This window comes from Petromyzon marinus, chromosome 80 (assembly GCF_048934315.1).
Source record: "Petromyzon marinus isolate PM22_M1 ecotype Great Lakes invasive population chromosome 80, UKy_Petmar_22M1.pri1.0, whole genome shotgun sequence".
Classification (NCBI taxonomy): Eukaryota; Metazoa; Chordata; class Hyperoartia; order Petromyzontiformes; family Petromyzontidae; genus Petromyzon; species Petromyzon marinus.
The window spans coordinates 9,546,623-9,573,118 of record NC_133746.1 but is presented as its reverse complement, the minus strand read 5'-3'; the positions used below and the strand labels follow the sequence as shown (position 1 = coordinate 9,573,118).

At 58.1% G+C, this 26,496-nt stretch overlaps 1 protein-coding gene across 1 annotated transcript in view; it reads right to left on the bottom strand.

The window, feature by feature from the left end:
- The window catches only part of LOC116957674 (uncharacterized), a 56,729-nt gene that overhangs the window by 9,407 nt on the left and 20,826 nt on the right, over positions 1-26,496 (bottom strand). The window contains exons 15-23 of the mRNA XM_076057241.1: positions 16,338-26,111; positions 14,422-14,787; positions 12,902-12,946; positions 4,804-12,068; positions 3,669-3,846; positions 2,651-2,901; positions 2,112-2,295; positions 1,138-1,357; positions 162-340 (exon numbers count right to left, since the gene is read on the bottom strand). Of these exons, the coding sequence (XP_075913356.1) occupies positions 162-340; positions 1,138-1,357; positions 2,112-2,295; positions 2,651-2,901; positions 3,669-3,846; positions 4,804-12,068; positions 12,902-12,946; positions 14,422-14,787; positions 16,338-26,111 (18,462 nt within the window). The remainder of the gene's footprint in view (positions 1-161; positions 341-1,137; positions 1,358-2,111; positions 2,296-2,650; positions 2,902-3,668; positions 3,847-4,803; positions 12,069-12,901; positions 12,947-14,421; positions 14,788-16,337; positions 26,112-26,496) is intronic.

Genomic DNA, 26,496 nt, shown 5'->3' with positions numbered 1-26,496 from the left:
CACGCTCCACGCTTCACACGGGAGGCATCACGCTCCACGCTTCGCACTCCACGCTTCACACGGGAGGCGTCAACGCTCCACGCTGCACGCCGGAGGCGGCTCCGCAACCGGCGGAAACGTTGCACCGGGAGACGTCGCGATGGCCGGCGCGGCGAACTCACGGCACTTGTCGGGGACGAGCGGGCGCCAGTTGACGCACACTCCGGCACGGCCGCACTCGGCGGCGGCGAGCTGGGCCCCGGCGCAGTCCAGGGCCTGCGTGCGTGGCTTGCAGTGGTCACTTTTGCAGCCCTCGTAGTAGCCCGACAGGTCCACCACAGCGGAACATGACTGGAACGTCCTGCGGTCACCGGGGGGAGATCCGTAGTCAGAGACCCGTAGACCCAGAGACGCATAGACTCACAGAGCCCATAGACTCACAGACCCATAGACCCACAGACCCGTAGACTCACAGACCCATAGACTCAGACACCCATAGACTCACAGAGCCCATAGACTCACAGACCCATAGACCCACAGACCCATAGACTCACAGACCTGTAGACTCACAGACCCGTAGACTCAGGCACCCATCGACTCACAGAGCCCATAGACTCACAGACCCATAGACCCACAGACCAATAGACCCACAGACCCACAGACCCGTAGACTCACAGACCCACAGACCCACAGACCCGTAGACTCACAGACCCACAGACCCGTAGACTAACAGACCCACAGACCCACAGACCCGTAGACTCACAGACCCACAGACCCTTAGACTAACAGACCCATAGACTCACAGGCCCACAGACCCGTAGACTCACAGACCCACAGACCCTTAGACTAACAGACCCATAGACCCACAGACCCGTAGACTCACAGACCCACAGACCCGTAGACCCACAGACCCGTAGACTAACAAACCCACAGACCCGTAGACTCACAGACCCACAGACCCACGGACCCGTAGACTAACAGACCCACAGACCCGTAGACTCACAGACCCACAGACCCGTAGACTCACAGACCCACAGACCCACAGACCCGTAGACTCACAGACCCACAGACCCACAGACCCACAGGCCCGTAGACTAACAGACCCATGGACTCACAGACCCGCGGCCCCGCTCGCCAACGAGACTGACGAGCACTCACTGCAGGATGAGCGCGTTGCACTCGTCGGCTCCGGCACACGTCGTCGCCTGCGTGGCGCCGCCGGCGCAGCTCAGCTTGGCGGGCAGCAGCATGCGAATGCACTGCGGCTTAGCCGGGTCGTCCGTCATCCAGTCGCCCGCCGCCACGGCACAGCACTCGGCCGCCCGCGGAATGCCATCGCGGCCCATGCAGTCGTCCTTGCGCATGTTGTTGCACGTGCCTGCGGCGGCGGTGGCGACGGTGACAGACAGGGGCGGGGCGGGGCGGGGGGGGTATAAGGGAGGTTTACTCGGTGCACCGCCCTCATCGTCTCTCTCCCCATTGCCTCCACGTTCCTTCCCATACCCCGCAGAGATTCCCACGCCTTCCGGTGGCTCCCCGTGTCTTATGACAACGTCGCCGTGCGCCCCTGGATCTTTCTGTGCCGATTGCATTCCTCCCGGTGTGTTCCTGCGTCTCCATCTGTCTCCCTGTGTCTCCCCATGCCTCCCCCGTGCTTGCCCGTGTCTACCCATGTCTCTCTGTGTCTCCCCGTGTCTCTCCACGTCTCCCCATGTCTCCCCATGCCTTCGCCTGCCTCCCCGTGTCTCCTTGTGTCTCCCCATCCCTCCCTACGCCTTCCCGTGTCTCTCCACGCCTCCCCGTGCCTCCCCGTCTCTCCCCGTGCGTTCCCACGCCTTCCCGTGTCTCTCCAACGCCTTCCCACGCCTCTCCCCCGTGCCTCCCCATTCCTTCCCTCTGCCTCCCCGTGCCTCCCCGTCTCTCTCCGTGCGTTCCCACGCCTCCCCGTGTCTCTCTCTGCATCTTCCTGCATCTTGCAACGCCTCCCCGTGCCTCCACTGGCGCGTCTCTCATCCCGCGTGCATCTCTCTCTCTCTCTCGCTCTCCCTCTCTGTGCCCCGCGTTTCTCTCCCCACGGGCGGATTTGCCGGTCCCTCCCCGCGTCTCCGCGTCTCAGTCCGCGTCTCGCGTACCGCACTGTCCCTGCGTGTTGTCCCAGAAGAGGTCTCGCGGCAGGTCGATGAGGAAGCCGAGGCCGTTGAACTGCACGCGGACGCGCAGGTCCTTGATGAAGATGATGTCGTCGGTTTTGACGGTGGACACCTGGAAGCCGCGCTCGTTGAAGGGCGCCTTCTTGGTCTTCTGGTTCAGCAGGAACTGTCGGGGTAGAGAGAGAGAGAGAGAGGAGACGGAGGGAGGTCACGGTACAGCCACAGCAGCATGCCGGACGGCTGGGGAGGGTGGCAGCTTCCATATCCCGTGGGGGGGGGGGGGGGGGGGGGGGGTTAAGGATGGCAGCTCGAGCAAGTGGCTTGCCATCATCACTTGGACATTCATGGCAGCAGCCAGACACTCGAAACGCATACAGATGCACCGAAACTGAACTATTTCATTGAAACCAGGTAAGGCCCCCACTACTGAGCTGCTTCTATGCAGCCATTTTGGCAGAAGCGACACCTGGCCACCGCCCCGTCGTCGCCGCCGCCGCCATCATCGTTCCCGGAGGCCTCACCCTGCGCTCGCTGGGATTGCCGCTGGAAGTCATGGTGGCACGCAGGACGTTGCCCTGGTAGGAGATGACGAGGCCTCGCGTGCACGAGGAGGCCTGCGGCGTCGAGGCGCAGTCGAAGTTGTCGGCGACGATGGAGAAGTCGTGGAGCTTCTGCCGCTCCTCCACGAGGATGTACGTGCAGTTGCCCGGCGGGGAGAAGCGCGCGCCGTCGAACGTCTGCATGTGCGTGTCGCCGAAGCCAGTGCAGATGCCTGCGGGAAGCGCGCGTGCGGACGGAGGGGATGGAGGAGGTGAGCGGCGACGCGTTGGTTGGCGAGCCACGCGATAAGCTAAAACTATTTTTGTTTTTATTTTACCAGCTAAGGGCCCACTGAGCTATGAAGCTCTTTTTTGTAGAAGTGAGACCTGCCTTTCACAGATAATAGCGGCTCAACGTTGTGGCGGCTTATCATGATCATCATCACGTGGACATTCGTAGCAGCGGCCAAGTATTCTGAACGCATCGGGATACAGAAACCCATAGATATGCATAGAGACACATAGAGACCCGTAGACTAATATAAAACGAAACTATATATTTTTTATTTTTTATTTTACAAGCTAACGGCCCACTGAGCTACGTAGTTTCTTTTCAGAAGCGACCTGGCCATCACAAATGGCAGCAGCTCAACAAAGTGGTGGATCATCATCATCATCATCACCATCACCACGTGGGAATTGATAGCAGCAGCAAAAATATTCTGAACGCATAGAGATCACACAGAGGCTCGTAGATATGCACAGAGACCAACAGAGACCCATAGAGACACATCGAGACACAGAGACCCGTAGACTAAAAAAAAAAAAAAAAAACTCTTTTTGATTTTGATCATGAATAATATTGGTCGCGAAAGCCTACGTGTTAAACCATTTTTTGATTTTACCAGGTCCCCTCGTCCCGCCCAACCTGTCACCCCATTGTGACCTCCGCTGCCCACCCATCCCTCAGCCCACCACCCCCCCCCCCCTCCAGACTCACAGTCGCACTCCCAGTGGTAGCAGCAGCCGTCGGGGTCGGTGACACGTCGCGAGGGGCGGCCCGACTCGCAGGCCGGTGGCGAGGGGACCACGCACGGCCGCTTCGTCATTGAGACCTGTGAGCCGTCGCCCATGCACGTCGCCAGCATGCAGTCGTTCTCGTTCCACTGCTCGCCCAGCTGCTCGCCACAAAGGAGGGGGTGGTTAGGGGTGGTTTGGGTGGTGGGTCGGCAAGGGTCTTGGGGGGAATGGGTTGCTCGTTACGATCGCGGCCATTGCGCGCTTCAGATCGCTTGCTGCGATGCCTCTGGGGTGGCGGGGGGGGGGGGGGGGTCCTCATTGTGTACGTGTGTGTGCGTGCGTTGAACTTCATTCGCACCACCGGAAGTATCCAGAGCGTGCGCATCGCACGTGTATAGTCGTGCGGTGTATAGTGTCGTGTATAGCAGCGTAGTTTATTGTGTAGTGTACAGCAGTGAAGGGTATACTTCACGTCAGGTTCGGGATCGAACCCATGACCTCCTGTATACCGGGCGAGATAGTTAACATCTCGCCACTGTGGGTCGCCAAAGATTCATAGATACCAGAATGAGCATCTGAATTTCGCCTGGGGGAGACCCATAAACCTGTGCAAGAGACCCACATACTCACATAGAGGTCAAGTACAGGGAAATGAGCAAATCCCACAGGGAGTATGAGCAAACTATCGTGCAAACTCCGGTCCTCCTTGGAGCAGCGGATTTTGGCTGGCCATCGAACGGAGATGTTCACGCATCGCGCGCTTTCAGATGCGCTTCTGCGGCTGTCCGTAATGCTCTTCCGTCCGATGCTGGGAAGCCACTCGGAGGGCTGCGATTCACTTTCAAAACTCTCAATTGAAAACTCATCCCGACCAACTAACACGCTTTCTGCGTGTTCGCTCGTTGGCCTTAACCCCGCAATTTCGACTGGGGACGCTCGGCTGCGTACCGCGCCAAGGTGGTACACAGCCGAACGTACATGCATGCATCCCACTGGGAAAAACGATCAATAGCAATAGCGCCTCAGCGGTCGTCATGGGGCGCTGCGCCGTAGCGCCTACGTAGCTGCGTGCGTCTGGCCTGCGCGGCTTTGCGGCGACGGTGCCCTCGGCTCGCCTTGCGCGGAGGGTTGAGCTGGTGGCAGTCGTTGGGCGGTGCCGTCGGCGGTGCCGTCGGCGGCACTTGGGGCGCCGTGGTCAGCCCGGCGCCCGTCGTTATGGCGCCCGTCGACAGCGCGCCGCCTTCGGTCGTCCGGACCGGGGCCGCCGTCGTCCGGACCGGGGCCGCCGTCGTTGTGACCGGCCCGGCCGCCGTCGTCCGGACCGGGGCCGCCGTCGTCGTGACCGCCGCGGCCGTCGTCTCGAGCTCGGCCGCCGTCGTCTGCGCCGGGGTCGTGGCCGACGTTGTCTGCCGCTCGGCGACCGTGGTCGCTATCGGGGCAGCCGTCGTCGTCGGGATCGTCGTGACGGCAATTGTCGTCGCCACCGTAGTTTGCGCTGGGGCGGCCGTGGTCTCCACTGGGCCGGCTGTCGTCTCCACTGGGCCGGCTGTGGTCTGCAGCGGGCCTGCTGTTGTTGCTGCTGCTGTTGTGGTGACTGCAGCAGGTGTTGCCTGTTCAGCAGATGTCGTTTGCACTTGGCCGGCTGTCGTCTGCACTGGGCCGGCTGTTGTCTGCACTGGGCCGGCTGTCGTCTGCACTGGGCCGGCTGTCGTCTGCACTGGGCCGGCTGTTGTCTGGACTGGTCCTGCTGTTGTCTGCAATGGACCAGATGTCGTTTCCACTGGTCCTGCTGTTGTTGCTGCTGTTGTAATGACTGCACCAGGTGTTGTTTGTTCAGCAGCTGTTGTCTGCACTGGACCGGCTGTTGTCTCCACCAGGCCTGCTGTTGTTGCTGCTGTTGTAGTGATTGCACCAGGTGTTGTCTGCACTGGGCCGGCTGTCGTCTCCACTGGGCTGGCAGTTGTCTGGACTGGTCCTGCTGTTGTCTGCACTGGACCGGCTGTTGTTGCTGCTGTTGTAGTCACTGCACCAGCTGTTGTCTGCACTGGGCCGGCTGTCGTCTGCACTTGGCCGGCTGTTGTCTGGACTAGTCCTGCTGTTGTCTGCAATGGACCAGATGTCGTTTCCACTGGTCCTGCTGTTGTTGCTGCTGTTGTAATGACTGCACCAGGTGTTGTTTGTTCAGCAGCTGTTGTCTGCACTGGACCGGCTGTTGTCTCCACCAGGCCTGCTGTTGTTGCTGCTGTTGTAGTGATTGCACCAGGTGTTGTCTGCACTGGACCGGCTGTTGTCTCCACTAGGCCTGCAGTTGTTGCTGCTGTTGTAGTGATTGCACCAGGTGTCGTCTGCAATGGACCAGCTGTTGTCTCCACTGGGCCTGCTGTTGTGGCTGCTGTTGTAGTGACTACACCAGCTGTTGTCTGCACTGGACCGGCTGTTGTCTGCAATTGACCAGATGTCGTCTGAACCGGTCCTGCTGTTGTTGCTGCTGTTGTAGTGACTGCACCAGCTGTTGTTTGTTCAGCAGCTGTGGTCTGCGCTGGACCGGCTGTTGTCTGGACTGGTCCTGGTGTTGTCTGCAATGGACCAGCTGTTGTCTCCACTGGGCCTGCTGTTGTTGCTGCTGTTGTAGTCACTGCACCAGGTGTTGTCTGCACTTGGCCGGCTGTCGTCTGCACTTGGCCGGCTGTTGTCTGGACTGGTCCTGCTGTTGTCTGCAATGGACCAGATGTCGTTTCCACTGGTCCTGCTGTTGTTGCTGCTGTTGTAATGACTGCACCAGGTGTTGTTTGTTCAGCAGCTGTTGTCTGCGCTGGACCGGCTGTTGTCTGGACTGGTCCTGGTGTCGTCTGCAATGGACCAGCTGTTGTCTCCACTGGGCCTGCTGTTGTTGCTGCTGTTGTAGTGACTACTCCAGCTGTTGTCTGCACTGGACTGGCAGTTGTCTGCACTGGAGCGGCTGTTGTCTGCAATTGACCAGATGTCGTCTGCACTGGTCCTGCTGTTGTTGCTGCTGTTGTAGTGACTGCACCAGCTGTTGTTTGTTCAGCAGCTGTTGTCTGAACTGGTTCTGCTGTTGTCTGCACTGGACCGGCTGTTGTTGCTGCTGTTGTAGTCACTGTACCAGCTGTTGTCTGCACTGGGCCGGCTGTCGTCTGCACTTGGCCGGCTGTTGTTTGGACTGGTCCTGCTGTTGTTGCTGCAGTTGTAGTGACTGCACCAGCTGTTGTCTGCACTGGACTGGCAGTTGTCTGCACTGGACCGGCTGTTGTCTGCAATTGACCAGATGTCGTCTGCACCGGTCCTGCTGTTGTTGCTGCTGTTGTAGTGACTGCACCAGCTGTTGTTTGTTCAGCAGCTGTTGTCTGCGCTGGACCGGCTGTTGTCTGGACTGGTCCTGGTGTTGTCTGCAATGGACCAGCTGTTGTCTCCACTGGGCCTGCTGTTGTTGCTGCTGTTGTAGTCACTGCACCAGGTGTTGTCTGCACTGGGCTGGCTGTCGTTTGCACTTGGCCGGCTGTTGTCTGGACTGGTCCTGCTGTTGTCTGCAATGGACCAGATGTCGTTTCCACTGGTCCTGCTGTTGTTGCTGCTGTTGTAATGACTGCACCAGGTGTTGTTTGTTCAGCAGCTGTTGTCTGCGCTGGACCGGCTGTTGTCTGGACTGGTCCTTGTGTCGTCTGCAATGGACCAGCTGTTGTCTCCACTGGGCCTGCTGTTGTTGCTGCTGTTGTAGTGACTACTCCAGCTGTTGTCTGCACTGGACTGGCAGTTGTCTGCACTGGAGCGGCTGTTGTCTGCAATTGACCAGATGTCGTCTGCACTGGTCCTGCTGTTGTTGCTGCTGTTGTAGTGACTGCACCAGCTGTTGTTTGTTCAGCAGCTGTTGTCTGAACTGGTCCTGCTGTTGTCTGCACTGGACTGGCTGTTGTTGCTGCTGTTGTAGTCACTGTACCAGCTGTTGTCTGCACTGGGCCGGCTGTCGTCTGCACTTGGCCGGCTGTTGTTTGGACTGGTCCTGCTGTTGTTGCTGCAGTTGTAGTGACTGCACCAGCTGTAGTCTGCACTGGACTGGCAGTTGTCTGCACTGGACCGGCTGTTGTCTGCAATTGACCAGATGTCGTCTGCACCAGTCCTGCTGTTGGTGCTGCTGTTGTAGTGACTGCACCAGCTGTTGTTTGTTCAGCAGCTGTTGTCTGCGCTGGACCGGCTGTTGTCTGGACTGGTCCTGGTGTTGTCTGCAATGGACCAGCTGTTGTCTCCACTGGGCCTGCTGTTGTTGCTGCTGTTGTAGTCACTGCACCAGGTGTTGTCTGCACTGGGCCGGCTGTCGTCTGCACTTGGCCGGCTGTTGTCTGGACTGGTCCTGCTGTTGTCTGCAATGGACCAGCTGTTGTCTCCACTGGGCCTACTGTTGTTGCTGCTGTTGTAGTGACTACTCCAGCTGTTGTCTGCACTGGACTGGCAGTTGTCTGCACTGGACCGGCTGTTGTCTGCAATTGACCAGATGTCGTCTGCACTGGTCCTGCTGTTGTTGCTGCTGTTGTAGTGACTGCACCAGCTGTTGTTTGTTCAGCAGCTGTTGTCTGGACTGGTCCTGCTGTTGTCTGCACTGGACCGGCTGTTGTTGCTGCTGTTGTAGTCACTGTACCAGCTGTTGTCTGCACTTGGCCGGCTGTCGTCTGCACTTGGCCGGCTGTTGTTTGGACTGGTCCTGTTGTTGTTGCTGCTGTTGTAGTGACTGCACCAGCTGTTGTCTGCACTGGACTGGCAGTTGTCTGCACTGGACCGGCTGTTGTCTGCAATTGACCAGATGTCGTCTGCACCGGTCCTGCTGTTGTTGCTGCTGTTGTAGTGACTGCACCAGCTGTTGTTTGTTCAGCAGCTGTTGTCTGCGCTAGACCGGCTGTTGTCTGGACTGGTCCTGGTGTTGTCTGCAATGGACCAGCTGTTGTCTCCACTGGGCCTGCTGTTGTTGCTGCTGTTGTAGTGACTACTCCAGCTGTTGTCTGCACTGGACTGGCAGTTGTCTGCACTGGACCGGCTGTTGTCTGCAATTGACCAGATGTCGTCTGCACTGGTCCTGCTGTTGTTGCTGCTGTTGTAGTCACTGCACCAGGTGTTGTCTGCACTGGGCCGGCTGTCGTCTGCACTTGGCCGGCTGTTGTCTGGACTGGTCCTGGTGTCGTCTGCAATGGACCAGCTGTTGTCTCCACTGGGCCTGCTGTTGTTGCTGCTGTTGTAGTGACTACACCAGCTGTTGTCTGCACTGGACCGGCTGTTGTCTGCAATTGAACAGATGTTGTCTGCACTGGTCCTGCTGTTGTTGCTGCTGTTGTAGTAACTGCACCAGGTGTTGTTTGTTCAGCAGCTGTTGTCTGCACGGGGCCGGCTGTTGTCTGGACTGGTCCTGGTGTCGTCTGCAATGGACCAGCTGTTGTTGCTGTTGTAGTGACTACACCAGGTGTTGTCTGCACTGGGCCGGCTGTCGTCTGCACTTGGCTGGCTGTTGTCTGGACTGGTCCTGCTGTTGTCTGCAATGGACCAGATGTCGTTTCCACTGGTCCTGCTGTTGTTGCTGCTGTTGTAATGACTGCACCAGGTGTTGTTTGTTCAGCAGCTGTTGTCTGCGCCGGACCGGCTGTTGTCTGGACTGGTCCTGGTGTCGTCTGCAATGGACCAGCTGTTGTCTCCACTGGGCCTGCTGTTGTTGTTGCTGTTGTAGTGACTACACCAGCTGTTGTCTGCACTGGACTGGCAGTTGTCTGCACTGAACCGGCTGTTGTCTGCAATTGACCAGATGTTGTCTGCACTGGTGCTGCTGTTGTTGCTGCTGTTGTAGTGACTGCACCAGCTGTTGTTTGTTCAGCAGCTGTTGTCTGGACTGGTCCTGCTGTTGTCTGCACTGGACCGGCTGTTGTTGCTGCTGTTGTAGTCACTGCACCAGCTGTTGTCTGCACTGGGCCGGCTGTCGTCTGCACTTGGCCGGCTGTTGTCTGGACTGGTCCTGCTGTTGTCTGCAATGGACCAGATGTCGTTTCCACTGGTCCTGCTGTTGTTGCTGCTGTTGTAATGACTGCACCAGGTGTTGTTTGTTCAGCAGCTGTTGTCTGCGCCGGACCGGCTGTTGTCTGGACTGGTCCTGGTGTCGTCTGCAATGGACCAGCTGTTGTCTCCACTGGGCCTGCTGTTGTTGTTGCTGTTGTAGTGACTACACCAGCTGTTGTCTGCACTGGACTGGCAGTTGTCTGCACTGAACCGGCTGTTGTCTGCAATTGACCAGATGTTGTCTGCACTGGTGCTGCTGTTGTTGCTGCTGTTGTAGTGACTGCACCAGCTGTTGTTTGTTCAGCAGCTGTTGTCTGGACTGGTCCTGCTGTTGTCTGCACTGGACCGGCTGTTGTTGCTGCTGTTGTAGTCACTGCACCAGCTGTTGTCTGCACTGGGCCGGCTGTCGTCTGCACTTGGCCGGCTGTTGTCTGGACTGGTCCTGCTGTTGTCTGCAATGGACCAGATGTTGTTTCCACTGGTCCTGCTGTTGTTGCTGCTGTTGTAATGACTGCACCAGGTGTTGTTTGTTCAGCAGCTGTTGTCTGCGCTGGGCCGGCTGTTGTCTGGACTGGTCCTGGTGTCGTCTGCAATGGACCAGCTGTTGTCTCCACTGGGCCTGCTGTTGTTGCTGCTGTTGTAGTGACTACACCAGCTGTTGTCTGCACTGGACTGGCAGTTGTCTGCACTGGACCGGCTGTTGTCTGCAATTGACCAGATGTCGTCTGCACTGGTCCTGCTGTTGTTGCTGCTGCTGTAGTGACTGCACCAGCTGTTGTTTGTTCAGCAGCTGTTGTCTGCGCTGGACCGGCTGTTGTCTGGACTGGTCCTGGTGTCGTCTGCAATGGACCAGCTGTTGTCTCCACTGGGCCTGCTGTTGTTGCTGCTGTTGTAGTCACTGCACCAGGTGTTGTCTGCACTGGGCCGGCTGTCGTCTGCACTTGGCCGGCTGTTGTCTGCAATTGACCAGATGTTGTCTGCACTGGTCCTGCTGTTGTTGCTGCTGTTGTAGTGACTGCACCAGCTGTTGTTTGTTCAGCAGCTGTTGTCTGGACTGGTCCTGCTGTTGTCTGCACTGGACCGGCTGTTGTTGCTGCTGTTGTAGTCACTGCACCAGCTGTTGTCTGCACTGGGCCGGCTGTCGTCTGCACTTGGCCGGCTGTTGTCTGGACTGGTCCTGCTGTTGTCTGCAATGGACCAGATGTCGTTTCCACTGGTCCTGCTGTTGTTGCTGCTGTTGTAATGACTGCACCAGGTGTTGTTTGTTCAGCAGCTGTTGTCTGCGCTGGGCCGGCTGTTGTCTGGACTGGTCCTGGTGTCGTCTGCAATGGACCAGCTGTTGTCTCCACTGGGCCTGCTGTTGTTGCTGCTGTTGTAGTGACTACACCAGCTGTTGTCTGCACTGGACTGGCAGTTGTCTGCACTGGACCGGCTGTTGTCTGCAATTGACCAGATGTCGTCTGCACTGGTCCTGCTGTTGTTGCTGCTGCTGTAGTGACTGCACCAGCTGTTGTTTGTTCAGCAACTGTTGTCTGCGCTGGACCGGCTGTTGTCTGGACTGGTCCTGGTGTCGTCTGCAATGGACCAGCTGTTGTCTCCACTGGGCCTGCTGTTGTTGCTGCTGTTGTAGTCACTGCACCAGGTGTTGTCTGCACTGGGCCGGCTGTCGTCTGCACTTGGCCGGCTGTTGTCTGCAATTGACCAGATGTTGTCTGCACTGGTCCTGCTGTTGTTGCTGCTGTTGTAGTGACTGCACCAGCTGTTGTTTGTTCAGCAGCTGTTGTCTGGACTGGTCCTGCTGTTGTCTGCACTGGACCGGCTGTTGTTGCTGCTGTTGTAGTAACTGCACCAGGTGTTGTCTGCACTGGGCCAGCTGTCGTCTGGCCCGGACCGGCTGTCGTCTGGCCCGGACCGGCTGTTGTCTGGCCCGGGGCTGCCGTTGTTGCTGCCGTTGTAGCGAAAGCAGCGGTCGTCGTCTGGACGGGAGCGGCCGTAGTCCGGACGGGCGTTGTCGTCGCGGTCGTCGTGGGCAGCGGCTTGACCGTCGTCCTGACCCCGATCTCGGTGGCCCGCCTCTCAGTCGTGGGGATGTCCGTGGGGAACGTGAAAACCGGGAGGTCTCGCGTGAGCGGCATGGGCACCGGGCCAAGGGTCGTGGTCGAGGCACCGTTGGTGGTGAAGGTAGCGGCGACGGTGGTGGTGACCACCCCGGTGACGAAGGCGGTGGTGGTCTGGCATGGGCCTGATGTGGCCGAGATTCCGGAGCAGTCAGGCAGGCACACGGCAACACGGCAGCCGCCCAGCCCGTCCGTTGTGTTGTAGACCATGTCGCCTGTGAGGTAACCAGTAGCAACGCACCGCCGTTTCATTGATTGATCACAATCGCGATGATGATGTGGAGATACAGGCCGTCTGGGTGTTGCTGAGATAACGAAGGTGAAGGCGTCATCCCCCCTCCTTAACCCCCTTCCATTCCTCTTTCTTGAAGCCTCAACCTCCTCTCCCGCTCTCTTCCCCTTCCCTACCCTCGCTAACTCCACTCCTTCCCGTCCCTCCTCTATAGCCCCTTCCATGACCCCCCCCCCCCCCACCAACGTGCCCTCTGTTATAGTCACTCAATCCTTGGCCCATGCGCTGGCCCCTGCCATCTGAAATCGCTCGATTTTTTTAATTACCGCCTTTTAACGATGCAACGCGACCGGCGCAAGTCGCTCTGTCAAGATAAAGTAAGATCTCTGCGGGGCGCGAATTGGATGCATAATGCGACGAATTCATTGGGGAACACTTTTTTTTATAACCTGGATGCGAATTGGATGTAACGCAGTCGAGCAAATGGAACTGCGGTCGTGAGCGAGCGGGAGCAAGTGGTTGTATGAACTGCTTACGGCATTGGGATGCTGTGACTCCACGTGCCTTGGTCTTTGTCCGGCCTGCGTTATTTATCATCTCGTTGGTTATCGCGGACAGCGCTTTACCCCCAATGTTATACGTTCTTGACTATTACGCGGTGTTCTTCAGGAATGGGACTACTACTACTACTACCACGTAGTTACAGGAGCAACATAGACTGTATGTGGGCCAGGCACGACGAGAAGAGACGGAATGGCGAGCGAGTTTTGTGTGCCCGATGCGTGTTGCGCCCGCCCGCCCGCCCGCCCCTCTCACCTGAAGCGACGGTGACTCCCTGCGAGATCTCGCACAGGCACGGCCCTAGGAAGGTGAGAACAGAAAGGGAGGTGCAAATCAACACACGTGTTAAGGGGGGGGGGGGGGGGTTCAACTGCGTGTAGACCATGGCCACAGGGAATCGAAAACCGAAGGCAAAATGCGCACGGAGGTAAGCGCTCACCTCAATCGCGTAGATGTACAACGTGTGTCGTTAGACCCGCCACTACTACCCGACATAGCCAATTAGTGAGGTTCGTCACGTGAACAAAACGTACCAAATTCGTAACTAGTACAGCGCACCGGTGTATTGGAGAGTAAACCTACTACAACATTTAAAATTATAGTGTAGTGTATAGTGTAGTATACTAGTACAGTGCACTGTGTGTTGGAGACTAAACCCATTACAACATATACCATTATTGTGTAGTGTATAGTGTAGTGTATAGTGTCTCAAGACGCTGAACTAGTATACTACACTGTACACTACATTAATTGAAAATGTTGCAGTGGGCTTACTGTCCAACACACTGCCAATGCTGTACTCGTAACGAATTGCCACATTGTGTTTACGTGACAAACCCTTCATAATTGGCTGTGTCGGGTGATAGTAGCGGGTTCAATTACACAGTTTTTCAGATGCCTAAATACTGTGGTCTGTTGCCGTAACCATGTACAATTTTTTGATAACTCGACACTGAACACCAATTCATTTTTGTTATTTGAACAAAGCAAACTTGAGGTTAGAAACAACGTCGAGTGAAGGGAAGGGAAGGGAGGGAGAATGCGGCAGTGGTGGCTTACGACTCATTTGCGACGAGCGGGTGAGCTCCCCGCGCTCGGCGATACGTTCTCAATCTTCGCTGCTTCTCTCTTTCTCTTCCCCCTCATTCTCCTCGCGCTCAAGCCACGCTTTTTTTCTCTCTCTCTCTCTCACTCACGCTCTCTTCTTGCCCACTCCATTCACTGGAACGCACTTCCCCCTCCACACTGAGCAGTCACCTTTACTCACTTAGTTTGCGCTCCGCATTAAACAGCTCACACTTATTGTTACCCCCAAGCTCACCCCACGACAACCCCCCCCCCCCCCCAAATCTCCTCTGTCATAACCACCACCTCCGTTACTGTTCCATCTTCATATTCTCATTGGATGACTTTTGCTCATTCCCCATTCATTCAATCCATTCATCATCATTGTCACCAATTTGGCTTTAGCTGGATTCACGCATCAACACAGATTCCCCCCCCCCCACCCCATTGTTTCCTCCCATCTATGTTGCTCACCTCATCTCCACCACTGCATTCATGCGCTTTGCTATTGTTGATTCTGTGTAAGGCGCCGATATACATTTTATGTAAGATAAGGTGAGATACGACACACAACATGGCGGGGCGGGGATAAAATGGGAGGGTCGAGTCACACGGGAGAAACCACTCACGACAGATCCTCCCAGGGGGGCGGTGGTGGCCAGTGGCCAACGGCGAATTTGTAACCGAATTCAGCAGCAGCAGCCACTCACTCGTAACGACGGCCGTAGTGGCGGCTGTGGTGGCGAGCAGCGTCGTCGGGACCGCAGTGGGAACGGTGGTGACGAGGCCGCAGCACACCCGGACGCGGTAGTTGTAGCACAGCTGCAAGTCGCCGCTCTGGTCGCCGTTGCGGCAGACGAGGCCGCTGCCGCTGTCGCACGACACCACCTGGCCGAGCTGGTCAACGGGAACGCCGGGGAATTTGTCGGCGCGGCATTCGATGCTTATCGGTGTCTGCCTGCCGGAGCAGACCTCCAAGCCGGTGGCTCGGATGGCGGCGTAGCTCTCGTCGTCGCCGCTGTTGTCTAGGCTTGGGTTGGAGACGTCGAACCACTGCGACCAGGCACCCGGGCACACTGCGGATGGACGGGTGGGCGGTTAGTTGGTTTGTCGGTGAGTCAGTTAGCCGGTTTGTCGGTGAGTCAGTTTGTTTGGTTTATCCATTAGTCGGTGAGCCAGTTTGTCAGTTCGTTGGTTTTTTGGTTAGTCGGTTTGTCGGTTAGTCGGTTAGTCGGTTCGTCAGTTTATCAGTTAGCCGGTTTGTCGGTGAGTCAGTTAGCCTGTTTGTCCATTAGATGGTTAGCCGGTTTGTCGGTTTGTCAGTTAGTCGGTTTGTTGGTTGGTTGGTTGGTTTGTTGGTTTGTCAGTTAGTCGGTTAGTTGGTTAGTCGATTTGTCGGTTAGATGTTTAGTCACATGCATTATGACAGAGTGACCGACTACCTCATGGTGACAACATGAAAGTGCTCGTGGGCTGGCTGGCTCGTAGTCGCTTGGGGTTACACTAAAACTACGATTTTTTTGTATTTTATTTGGCCAGGGAAGGCTCGCGACTGAGCCATGTAGTGGCTTATCATCATCATCATCATCTCCACGTGGAAATTTATAGCAGCAGTCAAATACTCTGAACGCGTCGGGACATAGATTCTAAATGTGGAGGGGAAAAACCCGTGGAGGACCCAGAGAAAAATTAACGCGACCACGGTTAGAGACATGCAAACTCCAAATATACAGCAGGCACTGTCAGGGTCGGGATCAAACCCACGACCTCCTGTGTTCCAGGTAAGATAATAAAAATCTCCTAGCCATTGCGGCATTGTAATAGATCGCTAACCAAGATTCATTGTGGTCGATTCCGCTTCACCCGATACGTAAAAAAACAAGCATCAATTAAACTGGATTAATCCCTCCGTGTCGATTCATTGCCAAAAATCGATCCATGGATTCAGTAATGATGCTACATGTGCCCCTCCCCCTGCCGTTGTTTGATTGGCTGACATTGGCAAGATCGGCCATTCCGTCATGGTCCCACCTTTAGTATGGCCTTGGCTCCCATTGGGCTCGCATTGCATTGGCTTCGGGGTTTGGGCAGGACCTCAGGGCTTCCCCTCCGGCAAAAAATGGGCATGCCCGCAGTTCCTCCTTCCACTTTACAATGAATGGATGTCATGGGACAACCCTTGCCAGTTTAAAAAAAAAATAAGAATAGCTTTTACCCTTTATGGCAAAAGAGAGTTGTGTTAAGATATTTAAACACCAAAGAGAAACCTTTTGCAAAGAATTATGTCTGCATTGAACAAACGGTACTTGTGGTGACCATGCAAAGTATGTGTGTGGTTAATGCAGACATTATTCCTTGCAAAAAGTTTCTGTTTGGTGGTTTAACATCTTAACACAACTGTTTTATTATGACCAGAAAGGGGAAAAACTATTCTCATATAATGAATGGATGAATGAAAAACAGTGTACATGAGCGGGGTGGGAATACAGGAATGGTTGAGGCAGATGCTTAGGAAGACTTCATTCAGCAGGGGATTTAGCAAGGCTTGATAATGATTAGAGCCGAGCCAATCGATGAAAATCTTTGTTAAGGAAAGGAAATGGAAAAGATGTATTGTTCCACTTACCCAATGGAGTTGTAGTAGCTTGATTGATGATGGGAGTGGATCCAACGGGTCTGGGTGTGGAACCGACTGGCCCGAGTGTGGTTACGAGTGGTCCCAGTGTGGATCCGACTGATGCAGGCGTGGAGCCGACTGGTCCAGGTGTGGTTACGACTGGTCCCGGTGTAGATCCGACTGATGTTGGTGTGGATCCGACTGGTCCGGGCGTGGTTGTGACTGGTCCCGGTGTGGTTTCGACTGATGCTGCTGTGGATCCGATTGGTCCAGGCGTAGTTGTTACTGGTCCTGGTGTGGATACGACTGGTCCAGACATGGTTGTGACTCTACCCGGTGTGGTTTCGACTGATGCTGGTGTGGATCCGACAGGTCCGGGAGTGGATCCGACTGGTCCGGGTGTAGTTTCGACTGGTCCCGGTGTGGATCCAACTGATGAGGGCGTGGATCCAATTGGTCCGGGTGTTGTTGTTACTGGCCCTGGTGTGGATCCGACTGGTCCAGGCGTGGATGTGACTGGCCGGGGTGTGGATACAACTGGTCCGGGCGTGGATCCGACTGGTCCCGGCGTGGAACCGACTGGTCCGGGCGTGGTTCTGACTGGTCCGGGTGTGGATCCGACTGGTCCTGGTGTGGATCCGACTGGTCCAGCTGTAGTTGCCACGGATGCCTTGGTGGTCACCGCCGGTGCAAGTGTTGTTGTTGCGATCACCTGGCCGCAGCACACTCGGATCTTGTAGTCGAAGCACATGGACATGGATTGCTCCGCGTTGTCGCAGATGAGCCCCACTTGCGCATCACACCTGATCTTCTGTCCCAGTTCTTGCCACGCCACGTTGGGGAAGTTCATTGCCTTGCACTCGATGGCCTCCACTTGGTCGCCCATCGGGCAGATGGCCTGGCCATTTTGCCTGATGTTGTCGAACGTTTCGTAGTCTCCGTTTTGCTGGCTCGTTTGCGGGTAGTCCACGTTGTACCAATCAGACCAAGTTCCCATGCAGGGGACCGCTGCGGCCGTGGTTGTGACTGCTGCAGGCGTCGAACTAACTGGTCCGGGTGTGGAACCGACTGAAGCGGGCGTGGAACCGACCGGTGCGGGTGTGGTCACTACTGGTCCGGGTGTAGATCCGACTGATGTGGGGGTGGAACCGACTGGTCCCGGTGTGGATCCGATTGGTCCAGGCGTGGTTGTGACTGGCCCTGGTGTGGATCCGACTGGTCCCGGTGTGGACCCGACTGGTCCCGGTGTGGATCCGATTGGTCCAGGCGTGGTTGTGACTGGCCCTGGTGTGGATCCGACTGATGCGGTTGTGAAACCGACTGGTACAGGTGTGGAACCGACTGCTCCTGGTGTGGAACCTGCTGGTCCAGGTGTAGAACTGACTGGTCCGGGTGTAGAACCAACTGGTCCTGGTGTGGTGCCGACTGGTCCGGGTGTAGAACCGGCTGGTCCAGGTGTGGATCCGACTGATGAGGGCGTGGATCCAATTGGTCCGGGTGTCGTTATTGCTGGCCCTGGTGTGGATCCGACTGGTCCAGGCGTGGTTGTGACTGGCCAGGATGTCGATCCGACTGGTCCGGGTGTGGATCTGACTGGTCCGGGCGTGGATCCGACTGGTCCAGGCGTGGATGTGACTGGTCCCGGTGTGGTTTCGACTGATGCTGCTGTGGATCCGATTGGTCCAGGCGTAGTTGTTACTGGTCCTGGTGTGGATACGACTGGTCCAGACATGGTTGTGACTCTACCCGGTGTGGTTTCGACTGAAGCTGGTGTGGATCCGACAGGTCCGGGAGTGGATCCGACTGGTCCGGGTGTAGTTTCGACTGGTCCCGGTGTGGATCCAACTGATGAGGGCGTGGATCCAATTGGTCCGGGTGTTGTTGTTACTGGCCCTGGTGTGGATCCGACTGGTCCAGGCGTGGTTGTGACTGGCCGGGGTGTGGATACAACTGGTCCGGGCGTGGATCCGACTGGTACCGGCGTGGAACCGACTGGTCCGGGCGTGGTTCTGACTGGTCCGGGTGTGGATCCGACTGGTCCCGGCGTGGAACCGACTGGTCCGGGCGTGGTTCTGACTGGTCCGGGTGTGGATCCGACTGGTCCTGGTGTGGATCCGACTGGCCCAGCTGTAGTTGCCACGGATGCCTTGGTGGTCACCGCCGGTGCAAGTGTTGTTGTTGCGATCACCTGGCCGCAGCACACTCGGATCTTGTAGTCGAAGCACATGGACATGGATTGCTCCGCGTTGTCGCAGATGAGCCCCACTTGCGCATCACACCTGATCTTCTGTCCCAGTTCTTGCCACGCCACGTTGGGGAAGTTCATTGCCTTGCACTCGATGGCCTCCACTTGGTCGCCCATCGGGCAGATGGCCTGGCCATTTTGCCTGATGTTGTCGAACGTTTCGTAGTCTCCGTTTTGCTGGCTCGTTTGCGGGTAGTCCACGTTGTACCAATCAGACCAAGTTCCCATGCAGGGGACCGCTGCGGCCGTGGTTGTGACTGCTGCAGGCGTGGAACTAACTGGTCCGGGTGTGGAACCGACTGAAACGGGCGTGGAACCGACCGGTGCGGGTGTGGTCACTACTGGTCCGGGTGTAGATCCGACTGATGTGGGGGTGGAACCGACTGGTCCCGGTGTGGATCCGATTGGTCCAGGCGTGGTTGTGACTGGTCCCGGTGTGGATCCAACTGGTCCAGGTGTGGATCCGACTTGTCCGGGTGTGGATCCGACTGGTCCGGGTGTGGATCCGACTGATGCTGGTGTGGTTATGACTTGTCCCCGTGTGGTTTCGACTGATGCTGGTGTGGATCCGACAGGTACGGGAGTGGATCCGACTGGTCCGGGTGTAGTTTTGACTGGTCCCGGTGTGGATCCAACTGATGTGGGCGTGGATCCAATTGGTCCGGGTGTCGTTGTTACCGGCCCTGGTGTGGATCCGACTGGTCCAGGCGTGGTTGTGACTGGCCCGGGTGTGGATACGACTGGTCCGGGCGTGGATCCAACTGGTCCCGGCGTGGAACCGACTGGTCCGGGCGTGGTTCTGACTGGTCCGGGCGTGGAACCGACTGGTCCAGGCGTGGTTCTGACTGGTCCGGGTGTAGATACGACTGGTCCGGGCGTGGATCCGACTGGTCCAGCTGTAGTTGCCACGGATGCCTTGGTGGTCACCGCCGGTGCAAGTGTTGTTGTTGCGATCACCTGGCCGCAGCACACTCGGATCTTGTAGTCGAAGCACATGGACATGGATTGCTCCGCGTTGTCGCAGATGAGCCCCACTTGCGCATCACACCTGATCTTCTGTCCCAGTTCTTGCCACGCCACGTTGGGGAAGTTCATTGCCTTGCAGTCGATGGCCTCCACTTGGTCGCCCATCGGGCAGATGGCCTGGCCATTTTGCCTGATGTTGTCGAACGTTTCGTAGTCTCCGTTTTGCTGGCTCGTTTGCGGGTAGTCCACGTTGTACCAATCAGACCAAGTTCCCATGCAGGGGACCGCTGCGGCCGTGGTTGTGACTGCTGCAGGCGTGGAACTAACTGGTCCGGGTGTGGAACCGACTGAAGCGGTCGTGGAACCGACCGGTGCGGGTGTGGTCACTACTGGGCCGGGTGTAGATCCGACTGATGTGGGGGTGGAACCGACTGGTCCCGGTGTGGATCCGATTGGTCCAGGCGTGGTTGTGACTGGCCCTGGTGTGGATCCGACTGGTCCCGGTGTGGACCCGACTGGTCCCGGTGTGGATCCGATTGGTCCAGGCGTGGTTGTGACTGGCCCTGGTGTGGATCCGACTGATGCGGTTGTGAAACCGACTGGTACAGGTGTGGAACCGACTGCTCCTGGTGTGGAACCTGCTGGTCCAGGTGTAGAACTGACTGGTCCGGGTGTAGAACCAACTGGTCCTGGTGTGGTGCCGACTGGTCCGGGTGTAGAACCGGCTGGTCCAGGTGTGGATCCGACTGATGAGGGCGTGGATCCAATTGGTCCGGGTGTCGTTGTTGCTGGCCCTGGTGTGGATCCGACTGGTCCAGGCGTGGTTGTGACTGGCCCGGATGTCGATCCGACTGGTCCCGGTGTGGACCCGACTGGTCCGGGTGTGGATCCGACTGGTCCAGGCGTGGTTGTGACTGGTCCCGGTGTGGACCCGACTGGTCCCGGTGTGGATCCGACTGGTCCAGGCGTGGTTGTGACTGGTCCGGGTGTGGATACGACTGGTCCCGGTGTGGATCCGACTGGTCCAGGCGTGGTTGTGACTGGTCCGGGTGTGGATACGACTGGTCCGGGCGTGGATCCGACTGGTCCAGCTGTAGTTGCCACGGATGCCTTGGTGGTCACCGCCGGTGCAAGTGTTGTTGTTGCGATCACCTGGCCGCAGCACACTCGGATCTTGTAGTCGAAGCACATGGACGTGGATTGCTCCGCATTGTCGCAGATGAGCCCCACTTGCGCATCACACCTGATCTTCTGTCCCAGTTCTTGCCACGCCACGTTGGGGAAGCGCATTGCCTTGCACTCGATGGCCTCCACTTGGTTGCCCATCGGGCAGATGGCCTGGCCATTTTGCCTGATGTTGTCGAACGTTTCGTAGTCTCCGTTTTGCTGGCTCGTTTGAGGGGAGTCCACGTTGTACCAATCAGACCAAGTTTCCATGCAGCGGACCGCTGCGGCCGTGGTTGTGACTGCTGCAGGCGTCGAACTAACTGGTCCGGGTGTGGAACCGACTGATGCGGGTGTGGAACTTACTGGTCCCAGTGTGGATCCGATTGGTCCAGGCGTGGTTGTGACTGGCCCTGGTGTGGATCCGACTGGTCCAGGCGTGGTTGTGACTGGCCCTGGTGTGGATCCGACTGGTCCAGGCGTGGTTGTGACTGGCCCTGGTGTGGATCCGACTGATGCGGTTGTGAAACCGACTGGTACAGGTGTGGAACCGACTGCTCCTGGTGTGGAACCTGCTGGTCCAGGTGTAGAACTGACTGGTCCGGGTGTAGAACCAACTGGTCCTGGTGTGGAGCCAACTGGTCCGGGTGTAGAACCGGCTGGTCCAGGTGTGGATCCGACTGATGAGGGCGTGGATCCAATTGGTCCGGGTGTCGTTGTTACTGGCCCTGGTGTGGATCCGACTGGTCCAGGTGTGGTTGTGACTGGCCCGGATGTCGATCCGACTGGTCCCGGTGTGGAACCGACTGGTCCGGGTGTGGATCCGACTGGTCCGGGCGTGGATCCGACTGGTCCAGGCGTGGTTGTGACTGGTCCCGGTGTGGACCCGACTGGTCCCGGTGTGGATCCGACTGGTCCAGGCGTGGTTGTGACTGGTCCGGGTGTGGATACGACTGATGCGGTTGTGAAACCGACTGGTACAGGTGTGGAACCGACTGGTGCTGGTGTGGAACCTGCTGGTCCAGGTGTAGAACTGACTGGTCCGGGTGTAGAACCAACTGGTCCTGGTGTGGTGCCGACTGGTCCGGGTGTAGAACCGGCTGGTCCAGGTGTGGATCCTACTGATGAGGGCGTGGATCCAATTGGTCCGGGTGTCGTTGTTGCTGGCCCTGGTGTGGATCCGAGTGGTCCAGGCGTGGTTGTGACTGGCCCGGATGTCGATCCGACTGGTCCCGTTGTGGACCCGACTGGTCCGGGTGTGGATCCGACTGGTCCAGGCGTGGTTGTGACTGGTCCCGGTGTGGACCCGACTGGTCCCGGTGTGGATCCGACTGGTCCAGGAGTGGTTCTGACTGGTCCGGGTGTAGTTTCGACTGGTCCCGGTGTGGATCCGACTGATGAGGGCGTGGATGTGACTGGTCCGGGTGTGGATACGACTGGTCCGGGCGTGGATGTGACTGGTCCCGGTGTGGACCCGACTGGTCCCGGTGTGGATCCGACTGGTCCAGGCGTGGTTGTGACTGGTCCGGGTGTGGATACGACTGGTCCCGGTGTGGATCCGACTGGTCCAGGCGTGGTTGTGACTGGTCCGGGTGTGGATACGACTGGTCCGGGCGTGGATCCGACTGGTCCAGCTGTAGTTGCCACGGATGCCTTGGTGGTCACCGCCGGTGCAAGTGTTGTTGTTGCGATCACCTGGCCGCAGCACACTCGGATCTTGTAGTCGAAGCACATGGACGTGGATTGCTCCGCGTTGTCGCAGATGAGCCCCACTTGCGCATCACACCTGATCTTCTGTCCCAGTTCTTGCCACGCCACGTTGGGGAAGTTCATTGCCTTGCACTCGATGGCCTCCACTTGGTCGCCCATCGGGCAGATGGCCTGGCCATTTTGCCTGATGTTGTCGAACGTTTCGTAGTCTCCGTTTTGCTGGCTCGTTTGCGGGTAGTCCACGTTGTACCAATCAGACCAAGTTCCCATGCAGGGGACCGCTGCGGCCGTGGTTGTGACTGCTGCAGGCGTGGAACTAACTGGTCCGGGTGTGGAACCGACTGAAGCGGGCGTGGAACCGACCGGTGCGGGTGTGGTCACTACTGGGCCGGGTGTAGATCCGACTGATGTGGGGGTGGAACCGACTGGTCCCGGTGTGGATCCGATTGGTCCAGGCGTGGTTGTGACTGGCCCTGGTGTGGATCCGACTGGTCCCGGTGTGGATCCGACTGGTCCCGGTGTGGATCCGATTGGTCCAGGCGTGGTTGTGACTGGCCCTGGTGTGGATCCGACTGATGCGGTTGTGAAACCGACTGGTACAGGTGTGGAACCGACTGCTCCTGGTGTGGAACCTGCTGGTCCAGGTGTAGAACTGACTGGTCCGGGTGTAGAACCAACTGGTCCTGGTGTGGTGCCGACTGGTCCGGGTGTAGAACCGGCTGGTCCAGGTGTGGATCCGACTGATGAGGGCGTGGATCCAATTGGTCCGGGTGTCGTTGTTGCTGGCCCTGGTGTGGATCCGACTGGTCCAGGCGTGGTTGTGACTGGCCCGGATGTCGATCCGACTGGTCCCGGTGTGGACCCGACTGGTCCGGGTGTGGATCCGACTGGTCCAGGCGTGGTTGTGACTGGTCCCGGTGTGGACCCGACTGGTCCCGGTGTGGATCCGACTGGTCCAGGCGTGGTTGTGACTGGTCCGGGTGTGGATACGACTGGTCCGGGCGTGGATCCGACTGGTCCAGCTGTAGTTGCCACGGATGCCTTGGTGGTCACCGCCGGTGCAAGTGTTGTTGTTGCGATCACCTGGCCGCAGCACACTCGGATCTTGTAGTCGAAGCACATGGACGTGGATTGCTCCGCATTGTCGCAGATGAGCCCCACTTGCGCATCACACCTGATCTTCTGTCCCAGTTCTTGCCACGCCACGTTGGGGAAGCGCATTGCCTTGCACTCGATGGCCTCCACTTGGTTGCCCATCGGGCAGATGGCCTGGCCATTTTGCCTGATGTTGTCGAACGTTTCGTAGTCTCCGTTTTGCTGGCTCGTTTGAGGGGAGTCCACGTTGTACCAATCAGACCAAGTTCCCATGCAGCGGACCGCTGCGGCCGTGGTTGTGACTGCTGCAGGCGTCGAACTAACTGGTCCGGGTGTGGAACCGACTGATGCGGGTGTGGAACTTACTGGTCCCGTTGTGGATCCGATTGGTCCAGGCGTGGTTGTGACTGGCCCTGGTGTGGATCCGACTGGTCCAGGCGTGGTTGTGACTGGCCCTGGTGTGGATCCGACTGATGCGGTTGTGAAACCGACTGGTACAGGTGTGGAACCGACTGCTCCTGGTGTGGAACCTGCTGGTCCAGGTGTAGAACTGACTGGTCCGGGTGTAGAACCAACTGGTCCTGGTGTGGAGCCAACTGGTCCGGGTGTAGAACCGGCTGGTCCAGGTGTGGATCCGACTGATGAGGGCGTGGATCCAATTGGTCCGGGTGTCGTTGTTACTGGCCCTGGTGTGGATCCGACTGGTCCAGGTGTGGTTGTGACTGGCCCGGATGTCGATCCGACTGGTCCCGGTGTGGACCCGACTGGTCCGGGTGTGGATCCGACTGGTCCGGGCGTGGATCCGACTGGTCCAGGTGTGGTTGTGACTGGTCCCGGTGTGGACCCGACTGGTCCCGGTGTGGATCCGACTGGTCCAGGCGTGGTTGTGACTGGTCCGGGTGTAGATACGACTGGTCCGAGCGTGGATCCAACTGGTCCAGCTGTAGTTGCCACGGATGCCTTGGTGGTCACCGCCGGTGCAAGTGTTGTTGTTGCGATCACCTGGCCGCAGCACACTCGGATCTTGTAGTCGAAGCACATGGACGTGGATTGCTCCGCATTGTCGCAGATGAGCCCCACTTGCGCATCACACCTGATCTTCTGTCCCAGTTCTTGCCACGCCACGTTGGGGAAGTTCATTGCCTTGCACTCGATGGCCTCCACTTGGTCGCCCATCGGGCAGATGGCCTGGCCATTTTGCCTGATGTTGTCGAACGTTTCGTAGTCTCCGTTTTGCTGGCTCGTTTGAGGGGAGTCCACGTTGTACCAATCAGACCAAGTTCCCATGCAGCGGACCGCTGCGGCCGTGGTTGTGACTGCTGCAGGCGTCGAACTAACTGGTCCGGGTGTGGAACCGACTGAAGCGGGCGTGGAACCGACCGGTGCGGGTGTGGTCACTACTGGTCCGGGTGTAGATCCGACTGATGTGGGGGTGGAACCGACTGGTCCCGGTGTGGATCCGATTGGTCCAGGCGTGGTTGTGACTGGCCCTGGCGTGGATCCGACTGATGCGGTTGTGAAACCGACTGGTACAGGTGTGGAACCGACTGCTCCTGGTGTGGAACCTGCTGGTGCAGGTGTAGAACTGACTGGTCCGGGTGTAGAACCAACTGGTCCTGGTGTGGTGCCGACTGGTCCGGGTGTAGAACCGGCTGGTCCAGGTGTGGATCCGACTGATGAGGGCGTGGATCCAATTGGTCCGGGTGTCGTTGTTGCTGGCCCTGGTGTGGATCCGACTGGTCCAGGCGTGGTTGTGACTGGCCCGGATGTCGATCCGACTGGTCCCGGTGTGGACCCGACTGGTCCGGGTGTGGATCCGACTGGTCCAGGCGTGGTTGTGACTGGTCCCGGTGTGGACCCGACTGGTCCCGGTGTGGATCCGACTGGTCCAGGCGTGGTTGTGACTGGTCCGGGTGTGGATCCGACTGCTACAGGTGTAGAACCGACTGGTCCTGGTGTGGATCCTGCTGGTCCAGATGTGGAACTGACTGGTCCGGGTGTTGAACCAACTGGTCCTGGTGTGGAGCCGACTGGCCCGGGTGTAGAACCAGCTGGTCCAGGTGTGGTTTTCACTGGTCCCGGTGTGGATCCGACTGATGCGGGCGTGGATCCGACTGGCCCGGTAGTAGTTGTGACTGGTCCCGGCGTGGTTTTGATCGGTCCCGGCGTGGAACCGACTGGACCCGGCGTGCTCTCGACCGCTCTGGGCGTGGTCGCCACCGGCCTGGGTTTGGTCGTGACCGGTGCGGGCGTGCTCGTGGTTGCTACCGGCCTCGTCTGCTCCACCGGCACCTGCGTTATCTTCTCCAACGGCGCCTCCGTGAGCTTCTGCGCGGTCGACGTCGGCAGTGTTGTTGCCGTGGTCGGGCCCTCCGTGGTCACCACGGCGACCTTCTCCGTCGTCATCGGCAGTGGCGGCAGCATCTTTGTCGTCCCCGCGGTGGTGGTGGGCGCGGCCGAGGTGATGGCCTTGCACTCGGTGGAGTCCTTCACCGCGCCCGACGCCATGCACGTCTTGGTGAAGGTGCACAGCCCCACGGCGTCCGTCTCCTTCGAGATCACTCCGCCCGCCGCGTACACCTTGCCTCCCACGCAGCAGCCCTCTGCGGGATTTCACAAGGAGGGGCGGGCATGAGGATCGACAAGCCGCCCCTGTGCAGAGGCCGCCGTGCACTCTGAGGCCACGCCCGACGCGTCGGACGCGCGCTGGCAACCAGGTCGCGGGACAGACCCGTGGTGGCCATAGGTTGACTCACTGAGATCAACAGAGAGACACAGAACCCCCCCCCCCCCCCCCCCCCCCCACTTTTGGCAGACCGTAGGGGCAAGGGCTTTCTAAAGCGAGTAGCAGAAACCTATGAAGGCTACCGGTACTTTGGCACACCAGGGGGTGGGTGGCCAGCATCACACCCGGTCGCCTTTGCCTCTCCCCCACCCAGTGGCAATGTTCACGACACACCGCATCAGCTAACTCAATTGAGGCTGAGT